This window comes from Lytechinus pictus, chromosome 10 (genome assembly GCF_037042905.1).
Source record: "Lytechinus pictus isolate F3 Inbred chromosome 10, Lp3.0, whole genome shotgun sequence".
NCBI lineage: Eukaryota > Metazoa > Echinodermata > Echinoidea > Temnopleuroida > Toxopneustidae > Lytechinus > Lytechinus pictus.
In genome coordinates this window covers 1,783,083-1,801,011 of record NC_087254.1, presented here as the reverse complement: position 1 = coordinate 1,801,011, position 17,929 = coordinate 1,783,083, and the positions used below count along the sequence as shown (strand labels likewise).

Below are 17,929 nucleotides of genomic sequence, written 5' to 3'. Positions count from 1 at the left end.
AACGAAAGCCAACACTCGGCTTTTTATTTGACCTGTAAAAGAAAAACCCTAGAAACTTTAGTTATACATTTCACACCATTTTATTTACACACTTGTGCAGAGTATATCATTGATAAATACAAATTTCATAAAGTCATGGATGCAGAGTGGATGCAGATCATTTTTATACATGAAAGGACCAAAACAATCTAGATTATTTGACTGCTTAATTCCTTTAAGAGGACTCAATCCACACTTCATCTCATCTTTGAATTCATTAATGGCATTCTCAAACAAGTGGAGCACCTCTGGCATATTCGCCTGCATTACGCGATTCAATATAGCAGCAGAGCTGACTTTGAACATAACAAAAGAATAATCATTCACAAAAAACACCATTCAGATGATGATAAAATCCTATGTTCACTGATCCTAAATGACATTTGACCTTGATTGTGTGACTAAAGACTTTTGCAAGATGATCAGTGATACTTGATTACCTTTATGTCCACATTTCATGAACTAGATCCATAAACTTTCAAAGTTATGACCTCAGTCATGTGACCTGAAACTGAAGCTTGATTACTCTTATGTCCAAGTTTCGTGAACTAGATCCATATACTTTCAGAGTTATGATACCTAAAAAACGTAACCTTGGTTAAGATTTCATTAGGTGGTTTCAAACCGCCTCGATCACAAGAATCCCCGTTAAATTACGAGAACTTTTTTAGGCTGAAAAATACCCATTAATTATTCCTGCATTCACACCGCCCTGAAACATACCCTTCGGGATAAGTTCCTGAAGTTACGAGCATGCGCAGTATGGTCTGATAAGCAGCAAGGCGCGAAATTCAAAATCACTAGCCCAGCAGCAACCCATGCACGGCGCCGCACCCAACGACACGCTGGGCTAAAAGTTCCCGTAATTTGCTTTCAGACCGCCAAAATACCCACGACCTTGGAAAAATCCCCGCGAAAGTTCTCGTAATTTCGCCAAGTACCTACTATTTATCGGGTATTTTCTTTCGGGGATATTACGCGTAGTTTGCTTTCAGACCGCCAAAATATCTGGTATTTTCTGATCGGGGTAAATTTCCCGATCAGAGAATACCTGGAACTGGCGAACTTCGAGGCGGTCTGAAACCACCTATTTTGATTCCTGCAACATAATCTAAGTTCATTGACCCAAAATGACATTTGACCTTAGTAGTGTGACCTGAATCTCACAAAGGATGTTCAGTGATACTTGATTAATCTTATGTCCAAGTTTCATGAACCAGATCCATAAACTTTATAAAAGTTATCATGAAAATCAACAAATACCCCCAACATGGCCAAAGTTCATTGACCATGACCTTTGACCTTGGTCATGTGACCTGAAACTCAGCCAGGATGTTCAGTAATACTTGATTACCCTTATGTCCAAGTTTCACGAACTAGGCCCATATGCTTTCTAAGTTATGATGACATTTCCAAACGTTAACCTTCGGTTAAGATTTGATGTTGACGCCGCCGCCCTCGGAAAAGCAGCGCCTATAGTCTCGCTCTGCTATGCAGGCGAGACAATAAATTGGCAAATTTATCTGCTATCACTGAAGGACCTGCAATATATATAATGTTCCCTCAAGGTCAGTAAATATTATAAAATTACTTCCTCACTTCAATACAAAATATTTCTGTATTCATGATCCCAGTTTTAATAACCATGTCATTTTGATCCACAGTTATTCCGGAGTATGCAGTGTGTCCCAGAAAAAAGGAAAACGAGATTTCGATGTCTGTTTTCTTCAAAGGCAAAAAAATTATGATATTTCATTTACATAATCATATAATTCAATCATTCCTGTTTATTCTAATACCTAATATAAGACAAATGCTTCACAAATTAATGAGAAAGACAAAATTTATAGTAAAACATATTAAATAATTAAGAAATCTATCTCTGAAAACGAGTTTCCTTTTTTGGTGGACACACTGTATAAGGTCAAATGAAAGGGGTAGTATTTTTTTACAGATGACAAAATTTGTCCTACATTCCAAGGGGAGACACTTCTAGAAGTTCTCAATAAAGTAAAAATGCAGTGTCACTCACAAAAACATTCCCTCAATTTCGTGTCCTAAATCTTACATATTGAATTTAAACAATTTGTAAAATTCAAATGCTTTAAGTCAATTCTGTTGATTTTGGTTCATAACTGCAATGCGATTTTATATTATTTTCTGAACATGAGTGGACAGTTTGTTAGTTTTCACCATAGTAATTTTCCACCTAGAAACCAGTTCCTGTCTTACTAGTATATATCATTTAAAAGGACATGAATTGACAGTTCTGCAAATGAAATCAAATCAATAAGGCCAATCTCGGGGCAGGCTCAGATATGTCATTTAGGCTAGCTCTTTGAAAAAATTCATCTTTTTAAATCATGCCTTGTTTATCACACAAATTGAAAAATTACAGTTAAAATCAATTTCACTTCTAGAAAAAAAATACACACATATAGAAATGTACTTACTTTTCTGTTGGGCGATTGGCAAGATTTTTAGTTGTGTCCTGTACATAGAAAAAATACAAAGAAAATATTTAAGATTAAGAGCCTTTAGGCCTTCACAAAATATTCCTTCCTAAATACAATACTTTATGCCATGTTAATAATAATAATGTTTTGACTTGTAAAGCGCCAAATCCACTCCGTAGATTGCTCAAGGCACATAAAAGGCTAAGAGTGAAATAAAAGAGTTTTCAGAAGATTTTTTAAAGTCTTGATAGAGGTGCATGTCTTCAGGAAGGCTACTCCACAAAGTGGGGCATGCATAAGCAAATGATATTTCCCCTCAAGTTTTAGAAACTTTTTTAATATACATGTAGTGTTTTATTACACTGAAATGCAAATCGTTTATCACATTTCAAAGAGTTTTAGGCCATTTTATCAAAAGTATTTCATCAAAGTGCTTAGAAAAATAGTTTGTAACTTGCTAATTTTTTTCATGACAGAATAAATGCAACCTGATTACGTACATGGTTATTTGTATACAAAGTATACCAGCAAGGACACTGAAAAACACTATATCTAAAGAAATAGAGTAAAATTCACTGAGCAAAATTCTGAAAATCTCATCAATATCTGATAAAAATATTAAAGTTACTGAATTTCAAATTTTGCCATATTTTGTGGAAACAGTTATACAACACTGTCATGAATATCAATAAGTGGGCTGATGTCATATCCCCATTTTCCTTATACATGTTATTACATAAAAATGACGAAATTGTGATACATCTCCCTTGCAGTTGCAGCAATGGTTATCTACACTTACATATTAAATCATTAAATCAGTTGTAAATCAATTTTTTTTTATTCGGGGGGGGGGGGGGGGGGGGAGGGGATTTCAATAAAAATAATTTCATAAAATAAAATACAAAAAGAATAAGCAGGGATATGACATCATCAGCTTGCTCATCATATTCATGAAAATGTGCACAACTGTATCGCCAAAATAATGCCATACTTTCAAATATTGTAACTTTTCTTTTATTCCTTGTCCAAGTTCGATTAAATTTTCAGTATTTTGTTTGTCTTATTTTACTTTATCTGTTCAAATCATATATTTTAGCCTGTAGTACCCCTATAATACCACTATTAGGGAGTTTACACACTGCAATGTAGATCGCTTTCATGAACATAAAAAATATATTGTTAATTGTCAAATGTCCTTCATGACAGGGAGGTCTTTGTCAAAGGTTGGTGAATTGAAACAGCAGTTCCATCCCAGACTCTGGACAAACGAAATATTAACAACTTTTAGTCTGCTCTGAAAATTAGGAATAAACTGCCATTCCGATTTACCAATTTTCAACAAAGACCTCCCAGCTGTCATTGTCATACGACTGCCATTTTCAATACATTTTCACATGTGGTATTACCCAAGGATCATATGTACCAAGTATGAACATAATTCATGCAGAAATAAAGAAATGAGAGTAAGTTGAACAAAAACTTTAAAAAAGGACGAACATGACCTCTTATTTGACCTTTTAACCCCTAGATGACCTTTGACCCCGTCACTCTAATGGGCTCACATGTGGTATTATCCAAGGGTCATATGTATCAAGTATGAACATAAATGCAAAAAATAAAGAAATGAGAGCAATTTGATCAACAGACTAACAGACTATTGGACTAACGGACCAACAGGAAAAGTGATTACTAAGTCTCTGCCGAACTTCGTTCAGGTGAGACAAAAATTGTATGCTTTAAATTCAATGCTTTTTTTTTGTGTAGATGCAAATGCAACAAAGCCGGGTCTAATCGGAAAAACAACTGGAAGTCAATAGCAAACTCGTTTTTTAAAGAAAATATTATTTAAAAAGTCAGACAAAATATCTTTTGGAATTGATATTCGTTGAACTAGACAATTATTTTCCATGAGTGAAATTGATCAAACAAGTTGGTGCTGCACCAGCCTGAGTTTTCTCAATCTTGAGATTTTAGCCTGATCTTCGCTATTGATCTAGAGATTCAAGAAACCCCATCTCCACCAGCGCAAGAAGAGCAATTCGTGCCCGAGCGAGGCATTGATGCATTATGGTGTGACGCCGAATCCCGAGTGCACCTGCGAATTAGTGGGATAATTCGAAAATAGCGCGCTATTTTGCAAATAATCCCAAGTTGACTTGGGATTGCAATGTCAACATTAATCCAGCGAACTATCCCGATGGTTGCTTCTCCATTACAAATAATCTCGAGATTGTTTAAATCAGGATCGTTCGCTAGATCAGAAATAGAGCGCTAATTTGATGTGCACTGCTATGCAGATAGCAGGCCTGCCAACATTTGAAAATAAAAAAAAGAGGAGTCCCAATCGCAGTGCTCAAGCTGCATGCAATATAATTCTACGCCGCAGTAATAATGGCAAGCATCAATTGATTCTGGGGTAATACAGACCTGCCAACCTTCTACAACAAAAAGAAGTATTCTTAGAAGGGGGAAAACCCCCCGAACTATCCCGATGATTGCGTCTCCATTACAAATTTTAAAAAAGGGAAGAAAGGAAAACAGGGAAGAAAAAAAGAGCATTTTTAAAAATTTGTCAAAACGTAACCATGTGAAATTACATTCATCCAATTACCATATTTGTGTAAGTTTTATGAAATAGAGACATACATGTATAGAGATGATTTTTGTCAATAAATTACGATTAAAAAAAAAATGTTTAAACATAATAAACATACTGTTGTATTTGGTGCAAAAAACGTACTGGTTGGCAGCTGAGATGGACGCAACCGTGAAAACATTGATTCTAGCCTGTTAAGTGGAAGCATACACATGCCCTTAACTGACATCCAACATGGATATTAAGGGATGAACATTTACTTGTAAAGCTATTAAATGGCCTTGAATGGGGGTGATACAGGGAATTTTCACCCCCACCCGATGATTACGACCCTAAGAATTCAGTCTTTGACAACAAAGATATTGATTGATTAACACCAAACTATTTTGTTGTTTGAATTCTACATGGGAGCAGAAAGCTTTTGACAAAGGTATGTGACATAGCATTCTTCTCCTTTTATTAAACATGTGATTTTATCGGTCTTTCACTACCAAACATGTTTTTTTGAAAGTGCTCATTAAACTTTTAAAGAATGAAAATTGCAAATCAAATTTGTGTGAAGAAACAGTGCATCCCAGAAAAAGGGAAACTGGAATTCAGTGTAGTTTTTTGCAATACAGTCCAACCTCTCTTATCCAGCCTCCCCTTATCCGGATCTCTCTATTATCCGGACGCACACTTACCGAGATTGTTTTCTTTCAATTCAATCTAGTACGTGAGGAAATGAGATTTCAATCTAAACTCAATCCTATACGCAAACTCACTTTGATTACATATATTTTCCAATATAGTCTACATACAACAACATTATTTTCATGAAAATATCTCAACCAAATCACCAAAAGAACCTAGGCAGGATAATTTTCCAGTAAATCAGGGTGCAGCGCAAACATTTCATCACATTCTCTTTTTATTTCCCGTAAAAAACAACACATGTCTAGCTAGCTAACGCTAGGCCTCAATACGGACAGCGCCATCTATCATGTTTAAGCCTACCGTCGGTATAACAATGGCTGACATTGCGAAGCTGCGATGGTCTAATTGTAAATTTTTGTTTCATCGAGTCATATTCTCTTTCTTTCGAGGTATGCTCGATGTATATCTAAACCATTTTAGCAGGTAAATTATCCAACAGTTTTGGCCATCGATCGATTTCATTTCCGTAAAAATACCGCCTATAATTTGCACTGACAAGGCAGTGATTACTGTCTGTACGCGCGCCCACTACAATATATAACGTGTAGCTACCGCCGTTGGGGAGCTGAGGCAGCAGCTGCGTGTATTTAATATTGGGTCTCCGAGATCCGGATAAATCCCTTATCCGGATTGGTGCTGGTCCCAACGTGTCCGGATAAGAGAGGTCGGACTGTATAATCATAAATCTTCTTCATGAAATGTATATGAATGGATATGCTTCTCTTCTTTCATTTGAGATCCATCTCAATGTTAGTAATGCACGCATGACTGAGTTAGAACAAAGGAAAATGGTACTACCAAATTTTCATTTGCAAAAGCAAATTACGATTTTGAGTTGGTTTTCCTGGCTTTACTGCTATCTTTTCGAAAACAAATTTCATAACTTGAATATCAATTTTTCCTCCTTGTGAGACCCAAAGTGTAAAATGTGAATGCCGCATGGTCGAGAAAAAGTAGCATAAAAACATGCTTAATTTTTACCTATTCGACGGATTGTTTTTCTCAGTGGATCATCCCCTCCCATCCAAAATTCTGCTGCCCCTGCCTCGTCTACATGTAATCCTATCAAGCAATATTTTTACAAGTTTTACAGACAGAATTCAAATATAATATTCAAGCCAACCACAATATCATATTAATCGTGCACATCACTGGTAGCTCTTTGTTGGAAATGCTTGTTTTTCAACGTTCCATCAAATAGATAGGAATCAAGCATGTTTTCATGCTTTCTCGACCATGCATCAATCAATTTTACGACAAGGTTTCATATGAAAGATGAACAAGTGGAGCGCCTCTAGCAGTCTCACCTGCATTAATAATTATTCACAAAAAACACCATTCATATAATAATACAATACTACGTTCATTGACCCTAAATGAAATTTGACCTTGATCATGTGACCTAAGACTTGTCAGTGATACTTGATTACCCCTATGTCACATTTCATAAACTATATCCATAAACTTTGAAAGTTATGACAGCAATTCAATAATTACCTCCAACATAGTCAAGGTTCATTGACCTTAAATGACCTTTGACTCGCATGAGATGTTCAGTGATATTTGATTACTCCTATGTCCACGTTTTATGAAACAGATCCATAGACTTACGAAAGTTATGATGATAATCAACAAAAAACCCAACTTGGCCAAAGTTCATTGACCTTAAATGACCTTTGACCTTGGTCATGTGACCTAAAACCCGCACAGGGTGTTCAATGATACTTGATTACTCTTATGTCCAAGTTTTATGAACTATAGAACAATACACTTTTAGAGTTATGATGGTAATTCAAATACCCCCAACATGGTCAAATTCATTGACCTTCGTCATGGGACCTAAAACCCGCAAAGGATGTTCATTTATACTTGATTACTCTTAGGTCAAAATTTTATGAATCAGATCCATAAACTTTCGAAGTTATGATGGTAATTCAAATACCCCCAACATGATAAAAGTTCATTGACCTTAAATGACCAAACCTTGGTCATGTGACCTGAAACTCGCACAGGATGTTCAGTGATATTTGATTACTCTTATGTCCAACTTATATGAATCAGATCCATAAACTTTCAAAGTTATGATGGTAATTCAACAAATACCCCCGACATGGTCTAAGTTCATTGACCCTAAATGACCTTTGACCTTAGTCATGTGACCTGAAACTTATACTTTCTAAGTTATGCTGTCATTTCAAAAACTTAACCTTTATTTAAGATTTGATGCTGATGCCGTCACTCTGCTATGCAAGTGAGACAAAAATTCATATGTAAGTTCTGAACTTTGTTTTCCAAATAGCCAGGAAAACTCATTTAAAATCGTACTTTGCTTGTGCAAATGGAAATTTGCTAGCAATAATTTCCATTGTCCTAACTCAGTCATGCATGCATTATAAACATTGAGATGGGCTTTAAATGAAAGAGGGGAAGCATATCTTTTTATTGATATACAGTGTACATCTCACGAAGCAAATTAATAATTATGATGGCAGAAAATAACACTGAATTCCTGTTTCCTTTTTTCTGGGAAGCACTGTATTTCATTTATCAGTTGTTGTTTTTGTTTTGATTTGCATGTAGACATGGAAGATCCAGGCACAACGAAAAGGATTTTTTTTAAACACAAAATAACAAATGAAATACATTGATATGTCTCAAAATCTTTACACTATTACTTACCCACGCGATGCCTTGGATGAGAGTTGCAGATTTGATAATGAGTGATTTTGCATTGGTCTGATGAAAGTGATAGGCGGCATATTCAACCATAGATGCTAAGAGGTAAGACATTCCAAGAGGACACTTGGTGTCTGCCTTCTCCAGGTGTTGCCCAATCCAGTTGAAAATCTGGTCCTCGTCATAAGGTCTGTACATAACTTTAATTCTCTGCTTGTCGTTGGTATATTCATTGGCTTTCTGGGCAAGATACTGGTTGGGAGCAACCCAGCGCCTCTGAGTCATGCTGGGTGGGATACTCCAGGGGAACATTGCTGGAGAAGTACAGGCTGCAGGGTCCTTGTACATAACTGCGTAGTGATGACCAAAGCACACAAAGTCTCCTGGGTTAAGAGTGGCACTTCCAGAAACAGGGATACCATTGATGATGACGTGCGCATCGGGTAAGGTCTCTAGTCTTACAACAAATTCACTCTCTTCTTCTCTAGAGTCTTCCTGTTCCTGAAGATGCCTCTGCTGGCGGAAGATCCAACAGTGCTGTGGCAAGATATCAGGAGCCTCTAGAGAGATATCAACACCCTCTGCATACAATTCATCACTATCATCCTCCTCAGGTTCAATTTGTCTATTGCCCACAAGCATCACTTCCTTGGTAAGCATGTGAAGCAAGACATCATGATTGTCATAACCGTGGAGTGTTAGGAAATAGGGCAGTTCTGAGGGCATTCTCATATTGCAAAGGATTGGCTCATCACTGCTCTCTGTTTCTTCGCGTTCCAGGCTCAAGTTTGGATCCTGAGAGTGGATGATGCTTGATCGTGGACTAGAATGGGAAGCAAGGTCTCCATTGAAGAATCCATTTTCCATATCTACACCAGTATCCAACCTGTCCATACTGGTCTCATTTGGAGCAACAGCATGTGACCGTGACATCTGAAGTCTTCTGGCATTCTTGTTAATACCAGATGTGATGCTGTCTATCTCGTCAGGTGGGAGATCTTGTCGTCGTCTGATCTCAAATCGCCTTACAAGACCATCACCAGGCTTCCAGAATGACTGGATCATCAAAGGTTTCTCATTGTCTGCAAGTGCTCTTACACATTCCTCAATCCATCTTTCCTGTGAATCACCCTGTTCTGTCTTCTTCAGTCCATTTTGCTTCCTACTTACAAACTTTCCGATGACATCACACAGAACATATTCGGTATGTGCACTTCTGGGTAGAGAATACCTTGTCAAAATTTCCTTCACTAACTCAACAGCTGATGACCTTGCAGAAGCAAGTATACTCTTATAATTTGATCCAGGGCACAAGGAGTCTCCAAACACTTTGAGGACTCCTGGGGCTGATTCCTCTGTTGACAGTTCCTTCCCATTCTGCTTTCTACCACCATCATTTTGTCTCCTCTTTAAACTCAGACTTCTTTCCAGCATCAAAGTTAGTGATTTTGGTCTGTGTCTCTTTTTCTGTGCCCTGTTAGGGGGTCGTATATTTCTATGCTCTTGACCGGGAGTTGGTGCCTTTCGCTTGAAGCGAGGAGTCTGAGGTTTCAATAATAATCCTGTAACCCCATTTGAACCAAGTACAGGTTTTTGCCCTCTGGATTTGCGTTGGCCATTTGAAAAGCTGCTACTACTGCTGTTACTACTGCTCACACTGATGGCATCACAGTTGGAATATGTGTCTGAACGTGGGGAGTCAAAGCCATTAGATAGGTTATCATGTGATGAAGGTACAGACTGCGAGAAGGGAAGACTAAGTTCGCTGCTGCTGACTCCAAAAAACTTGCTCAGCATCTTGTGTCTGGCAGAGTCTGTAAGGGCCGGCAGAGCCCCATGTTGATTGGCCATTTCCTGATCCTGAGGGACTTTAAGTACAAACCGGACTTTGCGTTTGCTTTCTACAGCAATGTCCAATGGACATTCCTCTTCAGATAGCAGAATTTCATCTGAAAGAACAAGAAAAACAAACTCATTAGACCCAATGTAATAACCAAATTAATTTCTTCTCCATATTTTGACTAGACTATTGATAATTAAATAATAATAATAATAACACATAAGACTTGTATAGCGCTTTTTCCATTTTGATTAGATGCTAAATGCGCTTCAGAGCAGAAAAACAAAACAAATTACATATAACACATGTCTGAAGAATAAGTCGATGTCTGTCAAAAAGCACTCTTATACATGTATGTTTTCAGGTTGCCTTTAAAGGTGGTCACTGAAGTCTGGGTTTTCAAACTCTGTGGAAGAGAAATCCACAGGATTGGCCCTGCATGAGCGAAGGCCCGCCTCCCCATGATTTCTTAGAAACTGGAATTCGTAAGAGATTAGATGATGAGGATCACAAGGTTCTTGAGGGTTGGTAGTTATGTATCAAAGGCTTATTGTAACTGGGGGAAGTTCCATAAAGATCAAAAAGAAGGATTTCTAAGTCTATGCATTCCTTCAGGGGCAACCAATGAAGAGTTTTCAGAGTAGGGGTGACATGGCTGCGCTTGCATTTTGCAACTTCTGCAATTTCTAAAGTTGAGAAGTTGTGAAGAAGGCTACTACCAAAATCGAATCATGAAGAAATTAGTGAATGTACCAGTTTCTGTGTTGCTGAGCGAATGAAACAGTTTCTTATAAAGTCAATTGATAAAGAAACTGATCTGCAAATGTTTGTTATCTGATTGGACATGGACCTGTGGGAATAAAAAAAACAACGCTAAGATTTCATTACCTGAGACAGAAATGGAATCAATGTCGATTTTGTTAAATTGAGACTGAGCCAAATAATAATAATAATAATAATAATGAAACGTTTTTGTATAGCGCAAAATACATACAAATACAGCAAAGTTGCATGTCTCTAAGCGCTTTTTACAGAAGGAGTGGAGAGCACTGGGTTCTTACATTAATTGTTTACAAAATGGTGAATAAATGTGGGTTCAAGCTATTTCTAAACTTTTCGTATGGTTGTATATTTCTAAGATATTCAAAGCCAAAGACTAGTAACTCAAGTTTACTATGGTTTAAAAGTAACGAGTTGACTTCAACCAAGTATCAATGTCCATTTAACCTTCCAAGATTACACAAGACTTATGTGGCACTAGTTTGATTGAGTAAAAATAAAACAAAAATCTGAATATTATCTACACATAAATGATAGTGAACAGAGTGACGTATGATAATATCTTGAAGCCCTGGTAAATAAATGGAAAACAAAGTGGGCCCTCCAACAGAGCACTGGGGGACACCGCAGACCAAAGGCCCAGATGAAGTGGTAACACCATTTAGGACTGATTGTGAATTGAATGAACGATAAGATTTCAGCCATTGAAATCTGAATTAAATAATCTTGAAGGTGAATTATAACAATATTCACGGTGTTTTGGCAGTCATCAGAAATATTATAATTTGGAGATTTGGATTAATACAAACTTCTTTGGCTGAATAACATAAATCTATAAATGAGGGTATACACACCTCCATCAGATATATTCAAGTAGGAGAATTGCCATGAACTTTATTTTTTCTGTTTTTAATTCAAACTTGATCACTGGTATCAAGTTCATTTTCTTCTCCCTTCTTCAAAACATTATCCTCATCATCCTCCAGAAAAACTGTTATTTTCCCACACACAAATCTTAGTATCTTGACACTCTATGACAAAGGAAGAACCAAACCAAACCAAACTGAGGTTGGCCCGAAGGTGGCTTGAAGTATGTGTTGTGTATCACCTCACTATTTTTTATTGCCAGAAATTAAAAGGCAACTCAACCACTGAACTAGTAATAGGTTAATAGCAAATAATTATTGCTAACGAACAATAGAAAATGCTGGTGTGAAAAGACAGGCACACGTACGTGCCACTTGAATAGTCGTCATGGATTAAGAATCTCAAAGCGGTCTCAGTCTACTTCTGGTACATGTGCATACGCACCAAACCCGGTGCATGTGTATCTTGGGCCTATGTCAATTAGTTAAACCGTGCATAATTTAATACCCAATTACGAAACACAGAACACTAAACACGATCAACAGTACAAAATTCAGTGTTGATTATATGTGGATCGTCTCAAAATTTCCTGCTGTTAAAATCTAACATCAGTGCAGCCTCCATGGCAAAAGCATAAGACGTTCCAAAACTTCATCGTGTTCAGTGTCGCATTTTGTTGCATTTGCGATGCTGACAGTTGTAAAATCTACAGTGATTGTGTTTCAAAACGTACCTTTCTTGGGGTAAAGTTTTCCTCCAATCGAGGTCTGAATTACGTTCATTTTTACGACTGGGAATGGGGGCATTGAACACACCCTGTTTATCATTATATCTGTGTTTTGGAATGATTCGTGTTGCTGTTCAAATTTAAAATTGACATTGAAAACACCCTCAGTGGTGTGCAAACATTTTTCTATTTTCAGTCAGTGGGTAAGTGAGGTCACATGATCACAACACCACTGTTTGTGTTCACAAACAAAAAGGCATAAGTGATTTTTTGAGAGGGCACGCAACAGAATCATATCAAAACTTCATTGTGAAATAACTGGGATGGAACAACATTTGTCATAAGAGTCTTGCATGAAAACTCTAATGTTGACCTCATAATGAACTTTGACCTTACCATGTGACTTCCAAACACGATAACATGCAGGTCTCCTACACCTACAACCCAAGTAAGGAAAAAAAGTGACTTAACGTTGCAGAGTTATGTGTCATAACATTGACCTCAAAATGACCTTTTTCCTTATCATGTGACCTCCAACTGCAGCATAACATGCAGGTCTCCCAAGTCCATCTACCACCAAAGTTTGGTTGAAAAGTCACTTACGGTTGCGGAGTTAGGTGTCATAAGAGAGTCTTACACATAAACTTTTTTAATGTTGACCTGAAAATAACCTTTGACCTTACCATGTGACCTCCCACTGCAGCATGACATGTAGGTCTCTTAAGTACATCTACAATCCAAGTTTGTGTGAAAAGTGACTTATGGTTGAGGAGTTAGGCGTCATAAAGTGGGTCTTTCATGTAAACTATAACGTTGACCTGAAAATTACCTTCAACCTTACCATGTGACCTCTAACTGCAGCATAACATGCAGGTCCCCCAAGTCCATCTACCATCCAAGTTTGGTTGAAAAGTGACTTACTTTTGCAGAGTTAGGTGTCATAAGAGAGTCTTGCATGTAAACTTTAACGTTGACCTGAAAATTACCTTTGACCTTACCATGTGACTTTTGACTGCAGCATAACATGCAGGTCCCCCAAATTCATCTACCATCCAAGTTTGGTTGAAAAGTGACTTACAGTTGCGGAGTTAGGTGTCATAAGAGAGTCTTGCACGTAAGCTTTAATGTTGACCTGAAGATGACCTTTAACCTTACCATGTGACTTCCGACTGCAGCATAACATGCAGGTCCCCCAAGTACATCTACCATCCAAGTTTGGTTGAAAAGTGACTTACGGTTGCGGAGTTAGGTGTCATAACAGAGTCTTGCATGTAAACTTTTAACGTTGACCTGAAAATGACCTTTGACCTTACCATGTGACCTCCTACTACAGCACAACATGCAGGTCCCCCAAGTTCATCTAACATCCAAGTTTGGTTGAAAAGTGACCTATGGTTGTAGAGTTATGTGTCATAAGGTTTGTGATGGACGAACCTCTGGTTGGCGAGACAAAAATTATATTCAGTACAAAGCAAGTTTAGCTCATCTCTATTACAGGTCGTCTCAGTCAAACTAAAAGATCTAGTCTGTATCATTATCTGTATCAATTGATAAATGACAATGATTTCAACTCTACCTACCTTAACTTATTTTTAAAAATCTTGCTTTTCCTCTTTGAAATCACACTACTGATTTTAAAAGTCTTGATGGTTTTATTGGTATTTTATACATTCGTTTACAAGCTTTAAAACTAAACGTAGGGTTCCATTATCAGCAGTGAAATTGGCACATCATAACATCAAACAATTGTCTCCGCCAACTTGTAGCTGACTGATCTCTAATCAAAATGTGTTTGCAATTATTATTATTGAAAATTATTGATTATCATCAACCCTGATAAAAACAACAGTGATTCAGAAAACAGAACTTAATCAAGATAACATCAATATATATTTCAAATATTTCACTCAAATTAAAAATCAATAAAGATTTCAGAATGGTTGACAGTGGCCCAACGCTATGAAGATATAAATATTGTATGAACATCAATAAGGAAATGAATTATCTTTTTTTTTCTTAGCAACTGCAAGTTTTCACTAATTAAAATACTGTATGTAAATGTTCATTTTGTTTTTCATTGTTAAAGAGGGTAACTGAAGAGTATTTACAAGTACAAGTACAACAATAATTCAAAGGTGACAGGGTAGACATGGAAGTCAGGTCCCTGCCCATTATGGTGAGCAAGGTATTTAATCAACAGTATACTCTTTTATTATACATTTAAATAAATGCACACGATATATTCTTGTTAGTAATGTTTGTGTACTTGTTTAAAAATACACACACACAATTTTATTTGACAAAAAATATATCTGAATTCGAGTAGTCCCTAGAAGAAAAATAGTTTCTTAAATCCATGGGCATAGTACGTGTACATTCTCAAATGCAGTTTTAAATGACCTTTATATTACATCAATTCAAAATCCATGAACTAAGATATTAAGAAGGAGTGTTGTTTGTTAACCATCCTCCCATACTAACTCTCTACATACATTTACAATGACATCCATGGTGAACTATGAATTTGAGCATGGTATTGAAAATATAAGGCCTTTTATCTCGCTTAATATACAAAGGACCCTTTATAATTGTATTGTGAGACCATAAGCTAACACTCAATATCAATTCATTGATAATATACCCCCTGCAATGGCTTTTATCCAGCCCAATTTTATTCATAAATAATTAGAAATATATGAATAAAAGTTGGTATATGATATTTCAAAAGAGATATACTAAAGACTGGATTGCCCTATACACATACAGCTGAAAAGAGTACTATGAAATATAGTTTTAAGATCCACTATTTAATGACATTATACCAATTGTGTAAAGATATTTCTTTTGCTTTGTTGGAGTTTATAAAGTACACAAAAATAAAAGAAATTGTACTGTTCTACAGTTTAAATAATGTTATTAATGAAATCCTGATCTTGGCAATTTTTCCTGTCTTCAATGGAGGTTTGTAAAACAACTTCATTGTGTGTGAAGTATAACAACTATCATGATTACTTGTAAACTCTGTAAAGGTAAATAAAACTGTTTCCAGTAACTGAAAATAGTATCCAAAAGAATATGAGCACTTTGTAATTCAAATCAATGACATTTTGGGTATTTGAATAAAACAAAAGTGTAAAACTCAAATAAAACATTTTGTCTTACACAAACAACCTTGAACAATCAGGCACACCTGTGCTCTTCTCATAAACTGTTGAAAAAACACATCAAGAAATCAATGGACCCTTCTCATACATTCAGTTCATCAATACAAACCACAAGTTGAGAGCAATTACTGGACAACGTCAAAAGCTAATGATAATTGTCTAAAGTAAATAAACATGGATGTGAAATAATGATGCCTTACCCTTTTATGCTTCCAATTTGCAAATGAAATACTGATATATTATATCAAAAGACAAGAGTGTAATATGTCCGTGTGGTTTATAGTTCCAAAGCAATTTGGTAATAACAAAAAAACACCTTCTCTCTGGAATCGCGTGCACAAACAAGCACTTTTAATCAATATCATCAATTGAGATACTGCTCATGATTACTTCTTCTCCGTATGCGCTGCAAGAAAAACAAGAACTGTGTGGCGGATTGTGCACTTTGGAGTGCGGTCATCCGCTGCCCGAGAGATTCATCACTCCATCATGAAAATGCACTGGAGTGGAGCACTAGCACACTTCATTGCCAGGATGATCAATAGGTGGTTTCAGACCGCCACGAAGTTCGTCAGTTCCAGGTATTCTCTGATCGGGAAATTTACCCCGATCAGAAAATACCAGGTATTTTGGTAATGTGAAAGCAAACTACCCGTAATATCCCCGAAAGAAAATACCCGCTAAATAGTAGGTACTTGGCGAAATTACGAGAAGTTTTGCGGGGATTTTTCCAAGGTCGTGGGTATTTTGGCAATCTGAAAGCAAACTACGGGAACTTGTATCCCATCGATCACCGCGATAAGTGAATTCCCGGTTCATAGCCCGCGCTGTTCGATATGCATGGATATGCGAGGCTAGCTGATGCGAGGCCTACCGAGCGAGCAAGCCAGCGCCAATGCATGCAGCGATAAACATACGTACACTTTTCATGCGATGTGACTCGGGGTTCGACTTTCACTAGGCGGTTGATTCTTCTTCTTAAAAAAAAAAGTTTTACGAATCAAGGGTGATATTTACCGGTATTCTACATTTTCATACCAGATGACATCGCACTGGAGTGAGGAGGACACCAAGGCCTTAATTTCAATGTGGAGAGAAATCTAGTGCAATTGCAGATGATCAAGGGAACAAATGATTTGCGCATACGATCGAGTATACATGTAGTTAGTACGTGCTAGAGCTAGGCCGGCCGCAGGCGGATTTCCCGCCCCGGCCGTCCCCCGATTGTACTGCTAAAAGCGCGCGCTTCTTCGTCTGCTACCAGACAGTACTGCGCATGCTCATAACTTCGAGAAATTTCCCCAAAGAGTGTGTTTCGGGGCGGTCTGAATGCAAAATAATTATCTGGTATTTTTGAGCATGTAAATGTTCTCGTAATTTAACGGGGATTCTTGTGATCGAGGCGGTTTGAAACCACCTAAATAGAATATAGGTGCATGGAAGTAGGGGGGCTATACTCAATGTATAATAATGGGATTAAGATGAAGGAGGGAGGGGGTAAGTTGTAAGGTAACAATGGCTAGCCTGTAGGAGGGATGGATGAATGAAGTATCGATTGATAGTTGGAGGATTATGGAAGAGTCCCTGACTTAGATGGACCACTGAGTTACAGAAAACCTAAAGGTGATAATGAGGTGTAGTAAATCTTATATTGTAAGCCAAACTCCTTCATATTTTAGTAAGAACTTGCTAGGTTGCTCTGAAGGAAGATTAAAGACAGTTAGGATCTCAGAGTGTTTGTTTTTGCTCTTATCCTACAGTTAGATTCAAATTTGATTGGACAAAAAGTATTCTTGTTTAAACACACATTGTACTGAGGCTATTACAGTCTATTCCACCCCTCAGAATCTCCAAGGGTATTAAAAAGCAAATTTGAATTTCACAAATTAGGTTATATTGAAAAGTTTAAGAGAAATGGATCATACCAACTTGTTGTCCTCTTTTCAAAATGAAGAGTTGTATTAAAGGTAAAATGGCTAGCCTGTAGGAGGGATGGATAACAACAGCATCTCATTTTGTATCAAAGAATTTTTAAATACTGAAAAGCTAAAAGAATACCAAAAGCACTTGAACAACCATAGCTAATTA

At 37.0% G+C, this 17,929-nt stretch overlaps 1 protein-coding gene across 3 annotated transcripts in view; it reads right to left on the bottom strand.

Moving 5' to 3' along the window:
* LOC129269585 (ras-associating and dilute domain-containing protein-like) overlaps positions 1 to 17,929 on the bottom strand; it is a 57,180-nt gene that overhangs the window by 10,228 nt on the left and 29,023 nt on the right. Inside the window, exons 1-3 of one of the 3 annotated variants that reach the window (XM_064105111.1) lie at positions 16,042 to 16,293; positions 8,467 to 10,412; positions 2,493 to 2,530 (exon numbers count right to left, since the gene is read on the bottom strand). In XM_064105111.1, the coding sequence (XP_063961181.1) occupies positions 2,493 to 2,530; positions 8,467 to 10,314 (1,886 nt within the window). In that variant the 5' untranslated portion in view covers positions 10,315 to 10,412; positions 16,042 to 16,293. Of the gene's footprint in view, positions 1 to 2,492; positions 2,531 to 4,253; positions 4,591 to 6,297; positions 10,413 to 16,041; positions 16,294 to 17,929 lie in introns of those variants that run through there. The other 2 variants (XM_064105110.1, XR_010294733.1) reach the window with 2 other exon arrangements.